Source organism: Cornus florida, unplaced genomic scaffold (assembly GCF_030987335.1).
Source record: "Cornus florida cultivar Cherokee Brave unplaced genomic scaffold, ASM3098733v1 CherokeeBrave_3.0.0_Hap2_Chr11, whole genome shotgun sequence".
Lineage (NCBI taxonomy): Eukaryota > Viridiplantae > Streptophyta > Magnoliopsida > Cornales > Cornaceae > Cornus > Cornus florida.
Window position 1 is genome coordinate 31,195,924 of NW_026775581.1, and position 18,535 is coordinate 31,214,458.

The 18,535-nt window shown below is 35.7% G+C and overlaps 1 protein-coding gene across 1 annotated transcript; it reads right to left on the reverse strand.

Moving 5' to 3' along the window:
- Positions 1 to 7,324: 7,324 nt before the first annotated feature.
- LOC132286192 (respiratory burst oxidase homolog protein C-like) lies at positions 7,325 to 15,354 on the reverse strand. Its single transcript, XM_059788471.1, has 12 exons — positions 14,538 to 15,354; positions 14,293 to 14,455; positions 14,126 to 14,174; positions 13,865 to 13,978; positions 13,333 to 13,758; positions 12,816 to 13,202; positions 12,623 to 12,718; positions 12,379 to 12,494; positions 12,040 to 12,142; positions 11,364 to 11,437; positions 10,053 to 10,624; positions 7,325 to 8,008 (listed from the first exon to the last, which is right to left on the reverse strand). Exons 1-12 carry the CDS (start codon positions 15,169 to 15,171, stop codon positions 7,899 to 7,901), a joined length of 2,844 nt encoding a protein of 947 aa, XP_059644454.1. The 5' UTR covers positions 15,172 to 15,354; the 3' UTR covers positions 7,325 to 7,898.
- Positions 15,355 to 18,535: the final 3,181 nt, after the last annotated feature.

Genomic DNA, 18,535 nt, shown 5'->3' on the forward strand with positions numbered 1-18,535 from the left:
CGTGATCATAAAGAACCTGATAGGTTGGGTTTCTCCAAATTTTCTTTTAATTTTGTCAATCCTATCTCTGATTTTGTTTCCTATCACCGTCTGTCTAAGACTCACCTAGCTTTTGCCCTTTAGTTGTCTTATGTGTCTGTTCCTAGTCATTTTTAGGATGCCCTTGGAGATCCTAAGGGGAAGGCTGCTATGGTAGAGGAAATGAAGGCTCTCCAGAAGAACTCTACTTAGGAGTTGGTCGAGTTACCTCAGGAAAAGAAGATAATGGGATGTAAGTGGGTATTTACAGTGAAGTATAAGTCAGATAGGATAGTTGAGAGGTATAAGGCTAGACTAGTTGCCAAGGGATACACTCAAACTTATGGGATTGATTATCAAGAGACCTTCACTCTTGTGGCCAAGATGAACACTGTTCAAGTTATACTCTCTCTCGCAGTTAATTTGGACTGGCCATTACAACAGTTTAATGTGAAGAATGCCTTCCTTTATGGTGATTTGATAGAGGAGGTGTATATGGATCCTCCCCCTGGGTTTACACCTGAAGGAGGTAAGGTATGCAAGCTAAAAAAGGCTTTATATGGGTTGAAGCAATCACCAAGAGCATGGTTTTGCAGGTTGAGCTACTCAATGAAGAAGTATGGTTTTAAGCAAGCTTTGGCAGATCACACTCTCTTCTATAAAAGGAATGGTGATGATATTACTTTGCTTATCGTTATGTGGATGACATGATTGTTATAGGTAGCAACACCAATAAGATAGAGAAGCTTCGGAGCTATTTGGCCAAGGAATTTGAAATGAAGGACTTGGGGGTTCTGAAATACTTTCTGGGCATTAAAGTGTCTCGGTCCAAGCAAGGACTTTTTCTCTCTCAATGAAAGTATACATTAGATCTCTTGGCTGAAACTGGTAACTCTGCGTGTGTTCCTATAGACACTCCTATTGAAGTAAATCATGGCTTAGCTATCTATCCTGATCAGATTCTGACAAACAAGGAGAGATATCAGAGACTAGTAGGGAAGTTGATCTATCTGACTCACACTAGGCCTGACTTGTCGTATGCAGTTAGTGTTGTGAGTCAATTCATGCGTAATCCGAGTGACCGACATATGAATGTAGTGAATCGTATTTTGGCTTATCTAAAGTCCTCTCCAGGTAAATGTATTATTTTCTCCAAGCATGGACACCTAGACATTGTGGGTTATACAAATTCTGATTTTGCGGGAGCCAAGTTGGATAAGAAGTCTACTTCAAGTTATGTGTCATTCATTGGAGGCAATTTGGTGACCTGGAGGAGTAAGAAACAGAATGTGGTATCGTTGTCTAGTGCAGAAGCTAAATACCGTGCTTTTCATCATGTAATTACGGAGCTTACATGGTTGAAGATTCTCTTAAGTGTGCTTAGGTTTTGCCTAAAGAAACCTATATTGATTTTTTGTGATAATACGACAGCTATTGATATTGCTAATAATCCAGTGCAATATGATCGAACTAAGCATATTGAACTTGACCGAAACTACATCAAGGATAACCTGGATTTTGGTGTGATAGAGGTTCTTTACATTAAGAGTGTGAACCAGCTGGCTGATATGATGACTCATGGTGTTACTAGTGGCTCGTTTCATACATCACTATCCAAGTTGGGCATGTGCGATATCTATGCACCAACTTTAGGGGGAGAGTTAGCGTGTACAGCTGAATGTACAGCTGTTATCTATCAAGAGTTACAGCTGTTATCCATTAGGAGTTAGTGTACATTAGCTGTTATCTATTAGGAGTTAGCGTGTATTAGCTGTAAAATTAATTGTATAGTTGACTTACCTTGAATAGGTCTGTGTATTCTGTATAAATACCCTTGAGATATATGAAAGAATATAACTTTTTTTGCCATTTATCAATTGAATTAACATTCGAGGGCCCTAAATCTGCCATAATCTGTCACACGACAATAACCAATTCCAAAAACACCACAAATTTTGTTAATAAATCAAATGGTCTCCTTCGACCATAAACAATAACAGTGTCTCCTCAGACCATTACCAAAACGTCCAACTATAGACTTTTTCAAGGAGCACTGTCCTCTTACATATAGTTGGACAACCTCCTTCTCAATATCCGGAACCTCTCTGTAGATTGATTTTTTTTTACCCAAATCCTAACTATCCCAATTTACCGAACCTTAGAAGAGTAAAAAAGAAATTGTAAAAACTTAAAATACCTGTTTTCGATTACAAAACAACAACATAGAAAATCATGTGTAGGCACATCACTCAATGTTGTAAACAACCTAAGGTGGTTGTCGCACAAGTAGCAAGGCTGCTCGAAGGTGTGGAAAGGTGCTGGCTCTAATACCAAAAAGAAATACAGGAGATATATAAAAAGAATAAAAAAGAGAGAATTATGTAAAGGCTTGAATGAGATGAATCACTCATTCATAGCTCTAGTATTTATAAATAAAAATAACACATGCTGATATTACAAGAAAGGAAATTAAATCAAATCACAACATATTCTATGGCTGGACATATAGGTAAATAAATTGATAATCTATAAATTGAAAATTACTAGAGTCAATACTTGGGTAACATCATGGTTTAGGAAACTTAACATTAATTTATATATTCAACTCTAAAAATTTTATTACATCTAAAATTGCGAGGTTTTAGGACTTTAGGTTGGAAAATTTGTGATAAAAAATTTAGGTTAGTACTTTTAAATATTTTTATGTTTGTTAGAGTGTCTAGTTAATTGTGGTACATTGTCCAAGGTAGATTTGGAATTCCACATATATTCAAAGGAAAAAGGTAAATGTAACTCACTAATTAGGGTTCATGCATTCATCAATTAGGGTTTCATGTTTTTCATGTTTGATTCATATAAATCCTTTTTGGCATGCATTAAAGAATTTTTGGGAACTTCTTAAAATCAGAATCCCATTTATAAAAGGACAGAAGACTTTGATTGATCCCTCGAAGCCTACTGGCCTGGTGTCAATTGATTAACCTCGATCAATCGAGAAGTTCAAATGTCAGTTTTCTTTTAAATTGAAACACTCAAAACCTTAGTGTTTTTCTGACTTAAAGGCACTAAAAGTTCAGAAAACAAAAACACAATATAATAGAGCATCCAAGCATATACTTCATAGCTTTCTTTGGTTATTTTAGTGATCTCTGACTACTGGAGTTTTTGTTTTTCCATGTTCACCATACATCACTAGAGCGTCCAAGCATGGTCATTACATTTTTAACCTTTTTGCTTTTATACTTCCCTGTTTCTTGTTCTAAATTTCTAATATAACTAAGAATGAACATACAGCGCCTTGTTGGATCAGAGGATGTTTCACCTCTCCTGGACATCAATCAATTATTTGGTTCGAGGGTCTTTACTGAAGGTTGGATTTTTATTATTATATTATTATTATTATTATTATTATTATTATTTTATTGGGGGGGGGGGGGGGGGGGGGGTTAATTTCTGAGGGTTGGATTTAGTTTAAAACTATGTTGAGAATTTTTTTTTGTCTTTATTTAACTTTGATAATGTTTCATTTTTGTAGTCTAATTTGTGTATGTTTTGTCTTAAATGCCTTTTTCAAGATTCTGTATAATCTTGAGCATATTTCAAAATTGCTACTGCTACCTGATGATAAATTAAAGCGAGCGATTTGGATAAGATTTCTTGGTTTCCATATGAATGTCACATATTATAGAGAAAAGTTGATTGTTCAAAATGATGATGTGTAGGGAAATCTATATATTATACTAGATCCTAAAAGTACATCATTGTAACTTTATTAATATAGTGGTACGACATGTTAGAATATATTGTAGAATATATTATTATTATATTGTAGAATATATTCTAATCATGTATAGGTTTACCACCTATAGGTTTATCATATAGGGTTTAGGTTTCTTGCTCTCCACACATCTCGCCACCTATATAAACCCCTATGTATTTTCATATCTCACACATCAATACAATATAGAGTTCTATATTCTCTCTTTATATTTAACATGGTATCAGAGCCTCTAGAATACTGGTAACAATCTTATCAATTTATCGTAGTCACCGCCGGAGAAGGAACCATCAGCCCCATCCTTGGCGGTCAACCTTCGGCGATCAACCTTCAAACTTATACTTCCGCATCCCAACCTTCAATCTCAAGTCCTTTATAATCAGCAAAAGCCTTATTTGGCCACCCAATTAGCCTCCACGACACATCAATAGTGGTGCCAATAGTAGTGTGTCACCTGTCACAACAGTTGCCATGTCAGACACAACTAGCAGCGGTACCAGCAGTAGTGCCATGTCAGACACAGTCAGCAGCAGTGCCAGCAATAGTGCCACGTCAGCTGTTAATCGTGTCTCCATCTTCATCATGGGTGAAAACCCATCTTCACCAAATCACTTCCGCCATGCCGCTTGCAAGATCTCATTTCCAAACTCAAAATGATTTCATTCCATCTATCTTGATTTTGAGGGGGGCTGTTAGAATATATTGTAGAATATATTATTACTATATTGTAGAATATATTTTAATCATGTATAGGTTTACCACCTATAGGTTTACCATATAGGGTTTAGGTTTATTGCTCTCCACACATCTCGTCATGTATATAAACCCATATGTATCTTCATATCTCACACATCAATACAATATAGAGTTCTATACTCTCTCTTTATATTTAACACGTCAAACGCAACGAACCAAGAAAAAAACACAAATCACGACAAAAACAAACACACCATACCCAAAGAACACAGATTTACGTGATTCACCCAAAATATAAGATACGTCCATGGTGAAGATTCGGTGAAAGATTTCATTATGCGAAAAACAGGAGATTACAACTTTCAGCCCCCAAAACCCTAACTCTTGCTCTCACTCGTTTTCCTGCGATTTTCAGTGTTCTCTCATTATCTCACCCCAAAACCTTAAATGCCCTTATATATTGGCTAGGTAGCATGGACACTGACACAAGACACATGTATGATACGACGGATACTGCGATACGTCAAATCTCAAAAAAATAGGATACGGATACAGCAAGGATACGACAATAAAATAATAATTTAATTTTATTATATATAAAAAATTATTCATAACCCATTTAAAATTGACCCACTTAATATTTCATATTTAATAATATATATATGTAATGGCCCATCATATAGCCTATGTGCCCAAATTTCTTTCAAGTACAAATCTTATATCCAAAAGGGATAGGGTTAGTCTTGTGACCAAACAAGTGGTCACAGAAGATAAGAATGCAACGCAGATTGCAGTACAAATCTTATCACTGCCCCTTATTTTCATCTCTCATTCTGGGGTGTTTCTCTGTCTTCTGTCTTCTTTCATCTTTTCAACTTGTTTTATCTTTTTTTGTTTATATTCTCCTCTGCCCAAACTTTTAGATCGAACAAAGCTAATATGGTCAGAGTGTGGATAAAAAAAAAAAAAGGAAAGCCACTACTGCCGTTGCTAATCCTCAAGCGAAGAAGAAGAGCATGACAGAGAGATAGAGATAGAAAAGAAGGACACGATTTTGGCAAATAGATATGTAAATTTAGTTGTATTGTATCAATTTATACTTTATTTCATTTATTAACTTTTTTGTCTATTAGATAGAGATGAATATATAGACATCTATATAGATATAATGATATATCATCTTCTCCTCCTCTTTCTTTTTTTTTTCAAAAAAAAATCTAAAAGATCCAATTAGCGTGTCCTATCCCGTGTCGCTGGCATGTTGTCGGCGTATCCTTTGCTAGTTTTAAAAAATAAAAAAACAGGACACAGTTACAATGTGTCGGACACGTGTCCAGCCCTCCAACACACGTGTCTGTGTCGGACACGTGTCCGACACCAATACGTTACAGGCATAGTGTGTGTCCGTGCTGTCCAAGACCCACAAGCGAAAAACTAGGTCAAAATTGTTTTCTTGAGGCCACTGCCCCCGAACGACCATGCCTTTGGTGGGCTTGGGCGACAAAGCCCATTTTTGTGTCGAAATTAGGTTGTAACGGTACCCGGGCCAAGATAAAATTCAGGCCACAACATCACAAATCTCCACCTTTGCTCGATTTTCACCAAGCTCCACACTCCCAGCTACTTCTCTCACCTCCTCCACATGCCCCTAAGGGCCTCAACTATTTAAAAACACTAATAGTTGATAGTGGGAATGACCTAGTCATCATATCTGCCAGATTCTCTGCTATCCCAATCTTCATCATTGCAATAGCACCCTGTGCAATCACATCTCTGATCCTCTCATGGAACATCTGATTTTTAGTCAGATGTATGGCATTTGGTTGTCGTAAAACACAGTCAAATCATCCTGCTGCAAACCCAAATCACCAACCAAGCCTTTCAGGCATATAACTTCCTTCACTCCCTCTTGTGGTTGCCATGGACTTAGCCTCAATGGTAGACAATGCAACTGTGGACTGCAAAGTCAACTAGATTCAACCTGCCTACACCTTGAAATAACCAGGTTTGGCTGTATTCTTTTTGCTAATTGAAAAAACAGGTTCAAGTTTCCCAACCTACTCATAATGAATAGGACTCTTTTGAGCAACTCTGTCTGATCCTCATTTGTTGCCAACTCCAGCATTTCCCATACCATTGCAACTGTGCTTACCTGCCTCCACCTTAGAGAAATTTCATAAATTCGACCAATTCTGAAATCTCTCTCTCTCTCTCTCTACAATCATTGCAACGGCCTACCTCCTCCACCGTAGAGATTTTTCATGTGGACCAGTTCTAAACTGGGAGTGGAGGTGAACCAGCATGTAAGCAAATCTAAAATGATCTCCAGTCTCAATTTTGACATGAATGAGAAAAACCAGATGGTAAGTTTTCACACACTAATGACATAGATTAAGATTTAAAAACAGTTAAATTGTGAGAAACAAGAAATCATCACAAAGCTTTCATTCTATTTTAATTATGTAGAAACAGTGCGTCAAATAAGTACACAAAACAATTTTATTATGAATATTCAAATGAATCATTTCAGCATAAGTTCATGTGAAATGCCTTAATATCAACATAATATACGTATTATCCAAACAAGGCCATTGATTTAGGACATTAAGAGCAGTCTCAAATAGCTGAAAATTAAAGAGTCCAGTGGCTGAAAATTCAACTAATGGATTTGAGGTTTGACAGTAGAGATGGAGAGTTTAAAATCAAGGAGAAAAGAAATCGATTTAGGGCAGCCTATTCGAGTCATATCCACAGATCTAGGCATCACACCCTCATAATTTATTAATTACTCACAAGAAAATTTCACAAGATATATATATTTTTATTCATTCACTGATCCAATCAAGATTACACCTCATCCCTTTATAGGATTCTGCTCATCCCTCTTAGACTGACATGGAAGTTAACTCATGACTTTTGAACTTACCCCATAATTAAGGTAATCAATAAGACTCGCAACTCTTCAAATTCAAAACTCATGACTTATTAGCATAAATAAAATCAAATAAAACCCAGTTGAATTGCATCATCATGCCCATCAAGCTCATAAATGATGCAACTCGATCAAAATCCCAATTATTCAAGACTCCAAGTGGACCCCACATCATCTAGCATATGCCAAATTAAGGCTTGAGCCTTAGAACCCTCATTTCCAAGCCTTTTATATACCTTTAAGGGCTGCTGCCACTGATCTCCATCAACCATTTCCAATTCCACTATCTTCTGCCTGCATCTAATTTCACTCATGATATGTCACAATTCTCTATCTGTAAAGTAATACTTGAAAGCCAAGAACATCAACTTTAGCTTTCCACAAGATAGAGAGATTGGGATGATAATGGTGGTGGGACTCTAGAGATTTGTGTGATCTGCTGGTTCTTCAAGCCTTATTTCTCTTCCATTGAGGTTAAAAGTTTTCTTTATGAAATTCAAATTTAGTGGAGGTCTCGTGAGAGAAATCTGAAGCTAGTTTTCTTAGCTCCTTTGTAGGTCCTGGTGGGCCACAGTAAAACACCCCTGCGTTTATAAAGGACAAACTCCATTAAGATTATACTAAGGTGTAACTGATGTATAACAACATAATACTAAGCATAAGTTGTTATCATCATTAACAAAAGTACAACACTGCTATACATATGTATCTTTCTTCTTTTTGTATGGAAATGACAGAAAGTGAAAAGAAGAAAAAAAAAAATTCAAATTAAGTGGGAAGCTATGAATATGAAAACTAAAACAATCTCGTTGAAAGAAATAATAAAATAAATAATTCATGCGAGATAACAGAAAAATCTAATCTATCAGCCAAAGTAGTGGCAATATATGTTTGTACAAAAATGACAGAGAGTAAGAAGAGATTTAAAGTAGGGGATGTGAACCCTAAAATGACCTAGAAGAAAGAAATTCGTGTTATAACAAAAGACTAAAAGATTTCAAGCTTACCTTTTACGCCTAAAAAAAAAAAAAAAAGAAAAGAAAGATATAATATGTAATTGATTTGTAACATAAACTTAATATAATTGCTATCATCATTAACATAAAGCACTACCACTATTTTGTTGTGTTGTGTCCTCCATCTGTTTTCTTTCTTACTTTCTATGTAATTGTCATTTTTTAAATAATGGAGGGTGTCCCCAATCTCTTTAGAGGTAGGACTAACTCCTTTGGTTACCTGCAGCTTCTCTGAACCAGGGTGTCTCCACTCTCTTCAGAGCAAGACTAATCCCTTTCAATACCGGCCCGCAGCGAATGCAAACCATGAGTATCAGGTAAGTGCAGGAAGCAGGTTTTTAATGCTCCCATAAATAGAAAACAAAACCTCTAGATTACATCAGGAGGTCTTATGCTAACTTGTCTATCTGTATGGGAAAGCCTTTCGCCTTTCCATATGAAATTGACAGGGTGAACAAAAATACTAAGTTAGATGGAGGCTATGAGTGGTGTGAACCCTAAAATAATCTCCATATAATAAATACAAAAGCATAATAAGTAAGTGCAATAATAAAAAACCAATGTTTTACATTTTCTTAGTCAAAACATGTGGCCAAATCTTTGTATGGAAAATGAAAAGGTAAAAACAAAAACAAGTTTCAAGTTAAATAGAAGCTATGAATGTGAACACTAAGAAATACGCGATATAAAGACTCTTAATATGTATTCTTTGTTTTGTGGGCCTTAGAAATTACCACATGCTTTCCTTACATTTTCTTAGACAAAATATGGAGCAACGTCTTTTTACATGGAAATGACAGAACGTGAAAAGAAAAAAATTACGTTAGACAGAAGCTTTGAATGTGAATCCTAAAACGATTTCGTTAAAATAAGTATAAAGTGAAAATAAGTCATCTTGCGTTTGGGAGCACCAAATCGGTGCATTGGAATTGGAATTGAAAAAAATTTAGTTCAAAGCGTTGTTGAAAGAAATTGAAATTTCCTCTTCAATTCTAAGGTGCAGATACGGTGCTCTCAAACATAACATCTATATATTTTATACATAGACGGCTTTAAGAAATAAGTTCATAGATTTATTACCTACTACATTTTAGTTAAAGTATATGGTAACATGTCCTTGTATGAAAGTGGTTAACATCTTTTAAATGAAATGACAAAAAGTAAAGAAGAAAAAAAAAATTTAAATAAATTTAGGCCAAAACTCTAAATGTCTCCTATCCTTTCAAAGTAAAGGTAGAGGGTTTGAGTTTCCCCAAGAAAATTGTGGGACTTCCTTGCCAGGACACACACACAGTCTCAATGAAGGAAATACATGTTATGATACATACTTCTGTTACCTACATAATCTTACTCAAAGTCCGTGGCAGCACCTTTTTGTATCAACAAATGTTATAAATATGAGCCCTAAAACAATCTAGCTGAAAGAAATATCAAGCAGAAATTAAAAATTATAGAATGTTTTTGCATTCAATAGTGATAACTATATTTTAACTACATAAGAAATTATTACCTCCGCCCCCCTAAAACAATATGAGTCACAGCTCCCAAAGCATGACATTTTTTTTGGAACGGAGGGAGTAATATATTAGGCATTATAATTAGTGAGACTCACCAACTGTAGCATCAGTGTGATTGAGAGCAATGTGTTCATAGACACTGCACCACTTTGGCTTGGCGAAATGGGATTTCACACGAGTACCAGAGACAACATCAACACCATTCTTGGCATGGTTTAGCGACTGAAGCATGGAAATGAGAGCCGAGCGAGCATCACCTTCTTCGTAGACACTAGTGCAGTAGTTGTGCATCTCTATCACTCCCTTATGATCTATTTCAGCGACCTCATTCATCACCTCTTTAAACCAGTCAAATGAGCCTTGTTCCCTTGTTATCCAGTAGAAGTATGCCCTTCTTGTATTGAAGTTACTACCACCACTCCCTGATCCATCCTTTTGCTTTTGTGCCATGGGACTAGAAGTTAGTGGTGTGTTGCCACCACCAGCCACTCCATTCTCTAAGGCATTCTCTTCTTCCTCCATGGCCTTCATGTTGTTCACAATGTCCTTGACAATGCTGATCATCGGTGTTGCCCCGATTCCTAGCCCTACTAGCATCAGCACTTCGTATTTCTTGTAGTCTTGCGCTGGTGCCCCGTATGGGCCATCAATCAACACTCTTGGAAAACTGCGTATCATTTTATCAACCAATCAATAATCACCCCCATCATATTTTTTAAGAGAAATGTTATGGACAAACGTTAGGATGAGGTGGGTGGAGCCCACATGGGGTTCACGTCATATAACAGATGAGGTTGGAACGAATTTTGACTGTCTCCAAAGCATACCTCTTCCTCTAAATGCAAGTTGCTATAGTTTCAAAAGCATGGGTGATTTGTTTCCCAAAAAGATATGTAATGTCTTTAATTATCCACTCTCCAAAAACCATATATCAACATTCTTACAATCATCAATCCATCAATTGGTCAACAATCATAATCGTCGTCGTAAATTCAATTAAGAATTAAAGGAAGTACTGATTTTGTGAAGATGAGGTCATAGAAGCCCATGCAGAGCTCACCTCATTCAATGAATGAGGCTGAACAGTCACGCAATAATGGTAGTCCAGAGCATTCCTCATCCATTAAACACACCATTTTCTACATCCAAAAGCATGTTTGATTTTTTTCTTTAAAAAGATAAATAAAGATGGATAAATGTCTATGCCATACAATCTCTAACGTTAGATAAAAATGACTACATGCACTTCAATTATTGGCCCATTCATATTCAGTCCCTATCAATGAGAGGATGGGTGCACATGTTTGTTACATGTTCCTATCTATGGTTTACTCATATCTGATGACATTATTTATATAGGCAATAGTGAAAGTATAGTATGAATGAAATACTCGGAAATTACATACTCTGGGTTGCTCTCTCCTTGCAAACAGTCTGCTCTGAGGAGTCCACTTCTCCCACTAGGTGTTGCCTGGCACACCTAATAAAAAACATGTAGAGTTTACTTTAGTTTAGTTATGGAGATAGTACTAGAAACAATAATCTCGAATCTATTCCATATAAATTAATGATTTCCTAGATTTTTTTACTGTGAATTTAATGATTTCTAAGTTTCTTCAAAGTATCACAAATAATTTACCAAACAATTTTTAGAGTTGTGAATTCTTACCATGCTTACTAACGTTAGAAATAGGATATCCTGTTTTTATTATTGTGATATTAGATGTGATATAAATTTATACATGATGATATGCAGTTGATCTGATTGTACAATTTGTTGGGTTGATGGGTTTTCACACCATGTCAGCAGAAGATATATATACTGTGATCCATGATTTCGTAATTCATTTAAACATTGTGGAAGTAAATACTAAAGGGCTTTTCACCATCAAGATTGCTCGATCAGTTTGAACATGACTGAATGCTAATCTCCAGTTTTCCCCCCTCAACTAGTATTAAGGCACTGACATTATTAAATTTCTCCACTGGCTGCTATAAAATTTAACCTGATCTTCCCAGAGGAAGCAAAATTGCTATACCGTAGGACACACATGCACGCACCCAAAAAAAATAAAACATTACCCGTGAGAACACAGTTTTGAGTTGTCGTGTCCAATCGCCAACAGCTCGGATATGAACACTCAGGTTGTCATCTCCAGGCGCTGAAGTAATGGAGAATGGGTGCCTGTTAACAAGTAAGCCACCAGAAATTACAAAACTAAGCAATAAAACGTTGATGACTTGAAGAAGATAAACAGAAGATTAAAAAAAAAAAAAAAAAAAAGTCCTTTTATATTTTAAGGTATTATATTGGATAAAGAGTTCAATATATCCACAAAAAAATACTATAGATTTAGTATAAAAATAAAGTAAAAACAGAAAATTAAAAGTATCAACAACTAATATAGTAAGACCACCGACCACTCAAATGGAGAAACAGCAGCACAGTTGACAAACATGTATTGCCCACTTCTGTATTCAAATCCCTGAGGCTTTGACATGTGAAGCGCCAAAACATTTCCAGGATAAACAGGCGCCTTCATATTTCAATGTGAACAAAAATACCTGCGTATATTAGAATAGAACTTTTTTCCTGTCTGCCTTGTACATACGTAAATAAATACATACACGCACACAAAATTGTAAAAACGGCTAAATCGTATACCTTTAGGATCTTGACAGGCTTGATACTAGATCTAAATGCTCTAATGAATCTTTCACAAGCATATAGCACAATTGGAACTGCCAAGTACATCCAGGTCTGCCAATGGCAAAGGGTTGTGTAAATTTGAAGATTCAAGATTTATATCATTATAAGAACAAATATGTGTTGAAATGGAATATGACATGGCACTAACCGTTTTCTTGTACCATTCATGGGTCAAGTAAATCTTGATGCCATGCACAATGAGAAGAGTGTACACGATAATGAATAGGTGGTGTGAATACCAAAAGGCATTGAAGCCGGTGAGCCTCTTGAGAGTTTTGGGCAGATTTGGGTTGCCTCGCCTCAACCATGGCGATGCAAGTGCAAAGGCTATTGCCATCAATACTACCATCAAAATCCCTGTCACTCCCTCCACTCCCTTGACAAAATGCCAGTAACTTGAAGGCTGGTCCCCAAAATATTTCTTCATCAGTTCATTATATTTCTCATGATCTTCGTCAAGAAGGCGAGGAAAATCACATGCTAAATGATAGATCCCATGTATCCCAACCCCAGTTGCAATTGCCACTGCTATTACCTAAAAGAAAAACCACCATTTTCAGCAGCAACCCTTTACATCTTGATTGAATACAAATACATACATGCATATATATATATATATATATATATATATATATATATATCAAGAATAAAGAGATTAGTATTACTTGGTGGAAATTTATGTTGTCATCAAATGGAACTGCGACACCTAGTTTGGTCTTGTTTCTGAGCCAGGTGATGGTGTTTCGGCAGACTGGTAGTAAAATAAGAGCCATGTTCAACTTGAGGGTCTCGGCTGCGCCTTTTGCCATACAAACACAATGACCCATTACCTCATATGCAGCTCTATTTCGATACTGCACAAACTTGTATGTAAATAGCCCCAACATAACCCCAATCCAGAGTGCTATAACCCAAGCCCTCTGCCAGTTATCCTGCAATATGTACTTTAAGTCCTGAAACCATCTCGTTAACGGTTTCTTCTCCTGAGTAGGCTTAAGCTTCCGAGTCAGCAGTTTGTTTAAGTTCTGGCTTTTGCCTCCTCTTGTAGCATTGTTTGGAGCTTGCAACATTAGCATCTCCAAGTTTTCTATCTGTGCCAACATGGTAAGATATTGTCATTCGTGAAAACAGATTGATTCCTGCTCGAATGAGTGAAATTGGTACTATATATAATTCACGTCGCTTAATGTTGCGTACCATGATGTATTTATGATTATTTGGATCTAATGCTTCCATGATCAAGGCTGCATATTCATCAGCCTGTTTCTGGATATTTGTGAGCTTGTTGGCAGAAGCACTAAGGCTGATAATCTGTATAGATAAATTTGACAGAAAAAACACAAATTCTTAATGAACTGCAAACTATTTATTTTCTATTTTGATGCAGAATCAGTGGAACTCCAAAACACATCATCTTTGGGCTCAATAAGCTGACCACGTATTTATATATAGTCATACCTCTCTGACTTCTTCTTTAGTTATTCTTCCATCTGCATCTTTATCAACCCTGCAACAATTTACTAACTAGCTAGTAAAACGTGTATATATATGTGTGTGTGTGTGTGATGATGATACAGGAAATGATTCATGTATAGACATTATTCAATAATTTTCTTGTTTTTTACATGTCGAAGAAAGTTTGTAGCCTAGAGTCAAAGCTCTGATCTGAGATTTGATTCCAAAACTCTTTTAGCTGTGCCTTGTTGATCGAATCACCAGCTATATTCCGCCTCCTGGCAAGTGCATCGAAGAGCTCACCTGCAAATTCTTTGGACTCCGTATACATCCCTGCCATTAAGTAGATATTGAAATCTATTCAGAACACTTCTAAATTAAACTATGCTAATGATAATAAGAATTTGTGGTTTACCTATGCATTTGCAGAAGTCCGCACGAGGAAGCAAGCCACCGGTGGAAGTGGTGAGCTTATTGAACTGCTTCTCCACTTCGGCCCATCCAGCGCCACCATCAGTATTGCTGATGAACTTGAGCCCCATTAAAGCCTGAGCTGCAGCCGACTTAGTCTTCTCAAAGCGACTCGCCTTGGCTCGTTTGGACAATGAGGCCAAACGCTTGAGCTCTTGAGACACCTTCCTTATCCGTGAAGAAGCATTTCTGACAGCTGAGGAGCTGAAAGAAGACCTCTTCCCGAGGCCTTTGGCCTGCAAAGTGAGCTCAGAACCTTCGACATTGATTCCAGCGGTGGTCTTCACGCTGGGAACAGCGATAGGGCCTTCACCACGGACATCGAGGGTGATCTCGACGTGGGTTTTGTCATCAGACTTTGTGCTGCTACTGATGCTGCCACCAGCTGTACTATTGGTGGTGGTGGGTTCGGGATTGTTTAATCGGGCGCTCTTTTCTTCGGCTTTTTTTGTCAAAGGTCCACTTAGAGGACCATTCGGAGCTGTCGTGTCAATCCCAACTGTATCTGTGTCAGTGTGGCTGTGCCGATTATGTTCACTGGTAGTCCCTCTGACATCGTCTATATTCATTTTCTGCATTGGACTGACAAAAAAATCTTCACAAAAAGCTTTTGACAAAAATGTTCAAGTTTATATGCAACTATGGTTGAAATTCTGAGGCTTTAAAAGCTATGTGTATGAGCAGTCTTTATATACAATTGTAACCTTTCAACCAATCAACCTTCAAGAGAATGATATAAAAAAATTAAAAATTAAAAAGAAAAATCCAGCCAACTATTAGTGTTTTTTATATGTCTCCAGAGAAATAGACGAGGAAGATTCAGTATAATCACTTTCTTTTTAAAATACGAGTGTTATCTTCAACTAACTTTAACGAATATATATATATATATATATATATATAGACATACACATTCACACGGAATCTTCCACGTTTATGCACGATTAAGGTAAAACATCTCGTATATTATTTATATTATTAATTAAAAATTCAGGTAATTATTGTGTCGTTATTGTTGGAAATACACATGATACACGTTTCTACCTTTTTTGTGGGAACCCAGCATTCATAGCAAGGTCGTGCTTACAAAATAATACATGTTATTTATGTAAACGACACGAATTGATACAGATACATCGGTACATTAACTTTTAAAAAATTAAGGCACAAGTACAGCGTGCATACAACTACGTAATAATATAAATTTTTATTATTATACACCATCTATTCAGTAATAGTATTATAAAATTTTAATTCATTTATGATTTCTATACTAGGAATTGCTCTGAAATGAATTCGAAAATAAAATAATATCATTGTTGTAATAATTTTTATATTATATATACTATTATTTCACTACTTTATCATGATAGTATTCGTATTATTTTCAAGAATACTGGATAGATTTGTGTTAGAAATGTCCGAGAAGTGTCGGCGAAATATTCGAAAAGTGTCCGGGAAGTGTCGACGAAATGCCGGAAATAATAAAATTAATTTTTATTGGAGTGTCGATGTCCAACACCGGTATAACCCGGGTACGATTCTTTCATAGAAGTGTCTATGCTTCCTAACATGTTATGAATCTAAGGGCTATAATTTTTTTTATTATTATTATTGTTTTTCTGCGAAGTAAGAGTGTACTAAGAATCGTTATAGTGTTTGGTGTGTTTAAGTAGGTTTTTTTTTTAATGTTGTTTCCACTTTTTGCTTGTTATAGTTTTCGGTATATAGAGTGTATGAAAAATCCTTAACATTTAATTTTAGAGTAAATAAGGATCCGAATGTGCAAAAGACTAAAATATCCCTCTATAATTGAATAAAAAAAGGTAAAAAAATAATTAAATGTGAAATTACTATATTGTCTTTTTTTTTTTTCTTATTATATAATAAGGACATTATTGAAAGAGAAAATAGTATTTTCAAAATTTTATATCTTAAAAAGGTCATGCGCAATGCATATAGCTAAATTTATAACCAAACAGTGAACTCAAACTCTTCTTTGATCATTTTTTCAAACTTAACGCACTCATATACCTAAAAAAATAATAATAATAAAAATAAAATAAAAAAAACTTTAAAAGGTAATATTTGCCTAAAATTTAGGCATTAGAGATGTTTTTCTCACTTGCCCTTTAAAAGAGAGAGAGATATTTATATAGATATATATATATATATATAGTATTAAAAGAGAGAAATTATTATACAAGCAGTTTTCCCTATCAGTAATGCTATCAAAAAATAAGGATTACAACTCCAATAATGTTATCATTCTTGACACATAATGAATCACTAATATATCTCAGTACCTTGGAGCAGTTCAGTATTACTTGCATAAAGGTTTTTTTTTTTTTTTTTTTTTTTTTTTTGTGAGTATATAAGTATGTTAAGTTTTAAAGAAAACTAAAAGATTTTTTCAATTTGATTCTTGTATATTGTATCTATTGATTTAGAACTTTCATTCTCGAATATCAAGTTAGTACGTCTAGCTAGCCAGCCAGCCAGGCAGGTATCCTAAGGTTTAAATTCATAGTCAACTTATTGAAATCAAGAATAATGTAGTAATTAAAGTCCAAATAGGCGCAAAATGTCTTCCTATGTTTCAGGAACAGAATTCACCTTAGATGTCAATACCATAGGTAGAATACTTGCATTGCCAGAGGGATCTATCAAGTATTTCACCACGTTTACCTTGATTTAAGTATTTTAATCTAAATATTTAATTTTTACACATTAAAATACTCTTTTTGACTTCTAGAGTGATATTGTATGCAATACAATTGCACTTCTTAAACACTAAATTTAGATAAGAATGTTATTACAGCGAGTCCCATGTGAATGGAAGTTTTGAACATGATGTCAGGAGTCGTATATTTTTTCCTTCCCTCAGTGTTGGTTCTAGCAACTTTCACACCTGCTTTTGTTTTTATTTAATCAATTCATTTTTTTTTTTGGGTTGAATGGGTAAGCTTTTATAAATAAGAAAAAAACTATATAACATATAAGTCACAATTATAAATCAAGCTGTTACAAGATCACAGAGGATCCAAACAAAGTAGTACCAAAATACCAAACCGCCAGACTTAAGCTAGTTGAAGTCCATACCAGAATATCAATCTTGACAAGTTGTCTGCAACAAAAGACTAGGTTGATAGCTAATGAAGTATATAACAAACAGCCACTATCAGCAGCTGAAGATGCTGCTGCGATGTTCCCCAATATTGTAGACCCCTGTAACCTCAAAGAAGGAGACCAGGCTGCCTAAGGGCAAAAGCACAGCCCTGTTGGAACAGTGTTTGGAGGTCCCTCATAGTGCCAATCCTCCTTAAATCTTCACTTCTTCTTAACCTTATTGAGGCAAGTCTTGCCCTAACACAGCTCTTGATTGTTTTGATAAGAATCTGTGGTGGGGAGGACTTGTTCCTAAAAGCCCTTGAGTTTCTTTACTGCCAAATGAAATAAATTGCAACTAAAAGCAGCAACTTGTATGTAGTGAAATCCCCATGTTTCCAAAACTTAGAGCACCAATCAATAAGGTCAGACCAGCAACTTGGCATTATATAGAATCCTGCTACGTTTTGAATGAAGTTCCAAATGGCACAGTTATATCTACATTTGAAAAATAAATTATCCAATGACTCCCAATTAGCTAAACAAAGAAAGTAGGCATTTGTTTTATGCTTGTGTCTCATGGGTTTTGAGTCCACTGTGTAGAGCCTATTCCTGATAGCCATCCAAACTATATGTCCATGCTTGGGGATATGATGCTTAAATCAGATAATGTGATGCCATGCAAATAAAATTGATGATGGGGTGAAGTAATCCATGGTGAGTTTGTGAGAGTAGTCCAGTGGAGCACTTGATAACCATTGGATCAGGTCTGGTAATGGTGATGGGTTGTCTAAACTATGGAGCTGTGAAATGAACGATTGAAATGGGAAGAAT

What these genes read in the sequence shown, in the direction of transcription:
- LOC132286192 (XM_059788471.1), bottom strand. Translation starts at nt 15,171, where the DNA reads ATGCAGAAAATGAATATAGACGATGTCAGAGGGACTACCAGTGAACAT. An exon ending in ATGAATGGTACAAGAAAACG is followed by an intron (nt 12,719 to 12,815) that starts GTTAGTGCCATG and finishes TGCCATTGGCAG; the next exon opens with ACCTGGATGTACTTGGCAGT. An exon ending in CAAGGAGAGAGCAACCCAGA is followed by an intron (nt 10,625 to 11,363) that starts GTATGTAATTTC and finishes AATGATACGCAG; the next exon opens with TTTTCCAAGAGTGTTGATTG.